This window comes from Colletotrichum karsti, assembly GCF_011947395.1.
Source record: "Colletotrichum karsti strain CkLH20 chromosome Unknown Scaffold15, whole genome shotgun sequence".
In the NCBI taxonomy this organism is placed as follows: domain Eukaryota; kingdom Fungi; phylum Ascomycota; class Sordariomycetes; order Glomerellales; family Glomerellaceae; genus Colletotrichum; species Colletotrichum karsti.
The window spans coordinates 397,944-405,071 of NW_024065915.1; the positions used below are offsets into that span (position 1 = coordinate 397,944).

At 52.1% G+C, this 7,128-nt stretch overlaps 2 protein-coding genes across 2 annotated transcripts; both read left to right on the forward strand.

The window, feature by feature from the left end:
- Positions 1–1,002: 1,002 nt before the first annotated feature.
- On the forward strand, positions 1,003–2,240 carry CkaCkLH20_05362 (uncharacterized protein; the record flags this gene model as incomplete). The annotated part of the gene is made up of 2 exons (XM_038888081.1): positions 1,003–1,291; positions 1,768–2,240. 2 exons carry the CDS (start codon positions 1,003–1,005, stop codon positions 2,238–2,240), a joined length of 762 nt encoding a protein of 253 aa, XP_038746557.1.
- A 1,827-nt stretch (positions 2,241–4,067) lies between these two features.
- Positions 4,068–7,079, forward strand: CkaCkLH20_05363 (uncharacterized protein; the record flags this gene model as incomplete). The annotated part of the gene is made up of 4 exons (XM_038888082.1): positions 4,068–4,235; positions 4,309–4,545; positions 6,535–6,764; positions 6,803–7,079. The coding sequence occupies 4 exons, from the start codon at positions 4,068–4,070 to the stop codon at positions 7,077–7,079; spliced, it is 912 nt and encodes a 303-aa protein (XP_038746558.1).
- Positions 7,080–7,128: the final 49 nt, after the last annotated feature.

A 7,128-nucleotide genomic window follows, 5' to 3' on the forward strand; every position in this document is an offset into this window, starting at 1 on the left:
TCAAGGAGCAGACAGCGGACTTGGAGAGCCGGGTGGGGGGGGGGGGATGGAAACCACTTCACCTGATCTGGCTGGACTCACACAGCACGTGCGCCCGTCTTCCTGGCCTGCTTCATGTTGAGATGATGTTCACGGATCAGGATATTCTTACCCAGTTGTTGGTCATGTTACACGGCGGCACGGGCGGTGTACGGACGATATTGAAAGGGGAGGCAACCCGCGCGCGGGATCAACACAAGGAGAGTGAGATCTTAGGCCGCCGCGGACGCTTTTGCAATGAGGTATTTTAAGTCTTGGCACTACGCTGGTGGGTCGGACGTCGGCAGCGGGCGCTCAGCTCGCGCTAAAGCCAGGTCATCCTGTCCTTCAATCCAGAGCCATGTGCCTCTGTCTTGATGCAACGTTCTGCGGATGGACAATGCATCCAGGCCTTTTTGCGACGAGATTGAACCCGTGAGGAGGTTTTAAACGCTCAAACGATCAAAGTCTCGAATTCCGGGGTCGAAAATATGCGATGAAAGGTCGATCATCGCATCACACGAGGGGCGCAGGGATACGAGAGGAGAGGACATGAGCGTTATGGAATTAAGAGTAGTCTCACAAGCTAAGGGTACGTTCGGTTAGTTGCATTACCAACTTCTCCTCCTGTCTTCTTGAGTGCATGTTTACGCCCTGAAAAGCCTGAATACTGATTTAATTAGTGGATAGGTATCATGAACTTGTCTTTGAAACTTCATCTTCTTGTCTGGGCTATGCTCCGCAACAAGCATGATGTTTTCCAGGCCCTTGGACATACGATGGCGTCAAATAATTTTAGCTAATAGCATGTGTGGATCGTGAAGCTTTCTACAGCGACATAAACCACATTTCAGCTAGCAATACTTGCCCTCTTCGGTCAACAGGACCGCAGTCGGGTTAAATGGTGACATGTTTCCGCAGCGAAGCCTGAGATCCGGCGGCAGGAACAGCATGAGAACCACTTCCGAATCCTTCCTTCGAGCCATGTACAAGCCCTCAATATTTTGCCAACGCAGGAGCAGTCATAAGAGCAAGAGCCCCATCCGTTGCGGCCTTCGCCAGCCTATCCTTAGTCTCTGGATGCTGTTTCTGTTGGCACAAGCTGTCAGTTCAATAGCTGCTGCATCCGTCGTCGCGACCAACACGGGCAAAACATGGACCCTCGCAGCCTCGGGAGACGGGCTCGGAGACGCATTGGACTCGACCGACGCCACGGTCCAGGCGGTATGGAACCTCACTCGGTCCGCCACATTTTCCTTCTTCAACATGGAAGGTCAGCTGCTGCGCGATGCCGAATTCACCGGGCATCCGTCTTCGGAGAACGGCGGTGACAATACGGCGGCATCGGCGGTGGTCCCACGTACCACTCCGGCCAAGCGCTGCTGCTGGCAAAGGCCGGCTTCAACATCGCCTCCCACGCAAATTACCACGCCTAGGACGATGACATCGCCGGCATGGAAGCCACCCTAGCTAGCCTGACCGCCGCCGATATCACCGCCGCCGGCACCGGCTCGTCTCTCGCCGGGGCACGGAGCGCTTCCTTTGTCTAGCGCGGCGGCGTCCGCATCTCGTTGGTTTGCGCTGCAGGAACGCTTACGCCCCAGTCCGCCGCCGGCGCCGGGGACGCTCCGGAGCACCCTCTGGGAGCCTAATGTAGACGACTTCTCCGGAATTCTCGACTCACTCCGCGACGAAAGTCTAGGTCCGACGCCACAATCTTCTCCCTCCACGCTCACGAATCAGACTCAGGCGCCGCAGACTCGGACATACCCCTATCGCTCGCCGCCACGACACCTGCGTCGTACATTCTCAACGTGAGCAGATCCGCGATCGATATCGGCGCCGACGTGGTCCTTGTCCACGGGCCACACACCCTCCGCGGGGTCAAGACCTACCGCGGCCGGCCCGTCTTTTACGGCCTCGAGTCACTGACGTACAGCCTAGGGCTTGACTTCCGCGGGTACAAACTGCCGATTGAGTGGGATGACGGTCTGATCGCACGGGTGGCCTTCGAAGACGGACGCCTCTCTGCGGTGTCTCTTCATCCCGTGATTCATAACCAGCTCACGAACGACACGACTCTGCCTGAGCGGACGCTGCCCAAGGCGCCGCCATTGGGCGTGGCACAGCGCGTGCTCATGCACTTGCAGAAGGTGTCTGCGGCGTTTGGTACGTCTGTCCGGATCGAGGGGGGTGTTGGATATGTAGACTTGACGACGTAGAGTTTGGACTTGAATGCCTTCTACTTCTCCTCACGATGAGTGCATGGCTTTTGAGCACTGTGACTGTTTTCTTACGTGCGCTAGCGTAAAGAGAATTAGAGAGTATCTCGTGCACATCTAAATGGATGCACTTCGGAAAAGTCCATCAATTTGAATGTTTCAACATGTATTTGACCTTTCGCCACCAGCATTAAGTGCTTCAACATGCCATCTCGATTATTGTCGGCGGACAACCATCGTCATCTGCCGCAAATCAGAGGCCGTAACCTCTACCCGGAGGCGTCCGGGATACTAGCCGGGCCCGGACGAGTAGTTATGGGGCACTTCGGCAAACCGGCCCCACAGTTTGTTCCCGCGCACCACCAAATGCAATGTGCCACGCAATATAATGCAGCCACCCTCATAATCTAGTCATTGATATCTCGCCATACCCAACGAGTACACATTTAAGCATCGGGTTTGCAGCTGAGGAACGGTATGTATTTTCACCTTCCTTATGAGGTGACCCAGACCGCGTCTACCGATGACTTCCCAAAGTCGTTCGCGATTACATAGCACCCCCAAGCAGATGGAAATTCGTAGGGCTCTGGAACACTCTTGTCCACAGCTCTACAGACCGAATCAATATGTCTGTCTATCCCTACGGCATTGGCCGGGCCTACCTGTCAACCGTTGCCCTGACCCTATTCACACCTTTCGTGAGAGCAGGCAATACCGCACCAGAGCCGCTTGTGGCCGTGACAGAGTACCCGGAGAACGGAGCGCTACCGGTTTTTTTTTTGTCCGTTTGGTCAATCAAACAGCGGAAATTCGCAACAGATCGACGCCTGGGACCTCCGGGTTCATAGACTCTGTGGATGGCGAAGATGAGAGCCACCTGTTTTTCTGGCTTTTCGAGAGGAAGAACTTGGCAACAACGGATTCTGCCATTCTGTGGATGACTGGGTAAGCCTTTTCCTACAACATTATTCCTTAAACCGGAAAACACTCAGAATTCCGATTAGCAGAGCTAACGTGATCGCCGTTTTCGAATCGAAGGGGTCCTGGGGCTTCTTCCACTGGTTATGGCAACCTCATGGAGCTTGGTCCCTGCCGCATTGCCAGTGAGAATGAGTTCGGGTGGAACAAGAATGCGACTCCTCTTTTCGTAGAGTACGTAAAATCCAACGGAACCTTTTCGGTATTACAATGGAATCGAGCTAAGAAATCCGTACGATCAGCCAACCTCGGAGTGTGGGCTTCTCGACAGGATCCAAAATCCCAAACGGGTTCGTCGAGGCGTTAGAGGCAATGGACATATTCCTGCGCCAGTTCTTAACGGGTTTCCCCCAACTAGCAGCCCGTCACTTTTACATTGCTGGTGAATCTTACGGAGGGTCTTGGGTCCCGACTCTGGCATCCACAATCCATCGTAAATAGCATCGAAACAAGAATGAGGGCCAGATGAACGCCGATTGGATCAAATCACAGCAATTTGAAGAACAGCAGCATCTTTCCGAAGACGACCAACCATCCACCTTGCTACTGCAGATAGACATCAAAGGCATCATGATCGGTAACGGCCTCGTCCGGCAGCCCGTGCAAAATGCGGGAGCGTTCGAAGCTTTGTGCTCTGGCCCAGAAGGCATATTCAATATGTCTCAGTGCCTTCAATGGGCTCCACGGGCCCTCTGGTGCGAGAAACATCTTCACATCTGCGAAACCGCACTCTGATCCAACCGCCCGCTTTGTAGAAAGATGGGCGAGGTTGTTACGGGCGAGATGCATCGCAACCCCTATGACTAGCGCCGCACATGTGGTGATGATCCTCTTGAAAGTTACGCCTAAATGCCGCATATCGACAGCTACTTGAGCAGCAGCGACGTAAAAAAGGCTCTCGGCGTGGCTGGTAGTATCCATTTCAAGGGGTTTTCCTTCGACGTCTTCAATCGATGGGAGGAAATTGGCGACCTGTGGAAGTCCAGCGCAGAATACATGAACTATCTTTTAGATGAGGTGAGCACAAAATATGGCGGAACTCACGGCCGACTAAATTTCTCAAGCAATTACTGATGAATTCTCTCTGCAGGGCATCCGTGTTCTCATCTATGTCGGCGACAAAGACTTCTACTGCAATGCTCCTGGCATGCGTAGGCTCGTTAACGAGGGACTCAACTGGCACGGGCATCCGTTCTTCCGCTTTCGTGAGCTTGTGCCGTGGTACTACGAGGCCAGGCGTGTCGGTCGGTGGAAAGCGTACGATCAACTGACATATGCCGAGATCTTTGACTCTGGCCATCTTGCGCCGTTTGACTTGCCCGCCGAGGTCCTGTCTTTAATCAACGGGTGGTTGCTGAATGGGCAACCGCCGGCACAGTAGCACCAGAGCATTAGCGGTCTCTATGTATGTGCGTACGTGTAAATAACTCTCCAACCAGAAGCAAATTCTACGTTTACTAGAGTCGTCAGAATCAAACTGTATTGGATTGAGGCTGGACTGCAGTTGGAAGGTGTTAATGGAGCCCGACGATGCGTTTGGGATCACCTGATTGGGTTAGACTATGTTGGTAGTTGACCCGGGTAATCAGGATGAGCACACCCTGCGAGAGACGACACGGTAATTGTGGTGCTTATTAAACGTGTGTTACTTTCAAGTTCACTGTAAGCCGTCATGTTGTGTAGAAGGCCGTTTGGTGGGTTCTGATATTCAGCAAGCTTACAAGAAGATTTGGAAAGACGCATTACATGTTCGTTGCTGCTCCAGCTCGCTTTTTCCATGAAACCAGCACCTTCTCAGTAATTTGCGTTCAACTCTTTGTATCCAATTCAACACTACAATGGATCCCATCCTTCCTCTCTGGTATTGCCAATCACACATTTTCTACGTTCCCAGTCGTTTAAAAACCGAGAGGTATCTAACATATCTCACAGCTGTTCTTTCTTAGGCATCACGACGATCTACCTCATTTCTAGTATCGCGTATCTGGTTCGAGCTGGTAGATCTAGTGGTACCGCTAGACCAAATACATCCAAGAGCAGTTTCAGTGAGCGATTCGCCAGAGTATGTTCTCTCTATCTCCAACTTCACAGCCTTAACCTTCCCCTCAGACAGGCTATCGTGCAACATTGTTGTATTACAACCTAGTGAGGATCAGGGTTGAAGCTGACTGGAGCGAGCTCATCTGCGTGCCTTCCTACTTACGTATCCATCAGGCAATCTACATCTTACTCATCCTCGTTGATGCGGCAGCATTGTTCTATGATAATTATGGCTTCACCGTGGCCTTGCCTCACGACATGATTTTCTTTCGATTACCCGTCGTCAGTGCCATCGCCATCGGCTCAGCACTATATTTGGCCTTGAGAGCCTTTCGACTTACAACAAATTTAGAAGCCTGCTGGCTTTCTGCATCATGACTCATTTGGATAATTGCTTTACATCTTCAGCGACGTGTCGTCGGTACATATAACTGGGCTGTTGCGTTTCCCGCTCTTTTCTCGGCCACACTCATGGCGATATTGGGTATACCGTCTGCAACGGATCGAGGGTCGTCAAAATGGCACTCAATGACGAAAGCACCATTCTTGTCATCAATGTCACTATCTTGGCTGGACCCTATCCTCGAAGACGCCACCACTCGAGCTATATCTCCATCCGACCTGTGGGACGTGGACGAAGACATGAGCTTTCAGTGCACCACAATCTCAGTGACACCGAAGTACGGCCAAGTTGGAGAGTTTTCATTCCTCAAGTCATTCGGAAGGGCCTCATCTGGATCATTGCCGGCCCTTTCCCACAGGTCACGCTCACGGGTGTCGGTCTCGAACTGGCAGGCCTCTTTGCCGCGTTCACCCAACCCTTTCTACTCCGATCCTTGTTAGAACATCGCAATGGCGCATCGATAATTGTTCTCTTTTGCGCAGCCATACTCGGGGGAGTTTCTGAGGCTCGCATGAAATACCAACTACGAATCATCGGAATCAAAATTCGGTGTGCTCTCACCGCAGCGATCTGCGATCATAGCCTGAGAGTTGCCGCAAAATCATTCGCGACTGATGGCCCTGACCCCTCAGTACTCATAGACGTGGACTTGTTTCGAGTCTTCGAGTTCGTGGAAATGTTTCATACCATATGGATGCTACCGCTTCAGCTTCTGGTATGCCTGGGAGGTCTTATCTCTATCCTAGGTTGGCAGAGTATTCTTGCGGGATCCTTTATACCGGTGAGTCTACACTGCATATGATATGTGATGTGACGTCTACTGTCATTCACCAGCGTACAAATCCAGCGTCTGTCAACTAACATGTTCTGAAGCTTATCGTAATTCCGCTTTTGGGCAACATCCTGCGCAAAATGTCACGCCTCATGGGTGAAGTAATGAGTGCGAAGGACGTTCGGGTAGAGCTCATCAGTCAGGTTGTGCGGCAGATCAAGCAGATCGAGCTGGCCGTGCTACAACCAGTTTTCCGCGAAAAGCTGGCCACAGCCAGGGACGAGGAGCTGATGCGGCTGGCGAAAGTTGGAAAATTCAACGCAGCCATGGTGTTTCTCGTGTCTTTGCAACCAGTCGCATTGATTCTAGTTTCACTACAGACATTCGCGTTCCTCAGGGCGGTGCGTTGACAAGCAATGTCATTTTCCCGGCGCTCGCATCCTTCTTCACCATCACGAGGTCTCTGGCAATGTTTCCTACCATCAGCATGCGCTATCAGGCTTGCCAGGTCTCCTTTGACCGCGTGCGACACTTCCTATCTACAGATGAGGCGGACGGCGGCAAGGCTCGGGACCAGTTTCAATCCCAGGTTGAGCGTGAATCCCATACTGAGTCTCGACTAGGCAGGGTTTCTATTGGATCGTAAATCCAGCAATATTGCGTAGATATAAACTATAATATATTAGGCTTAGAAT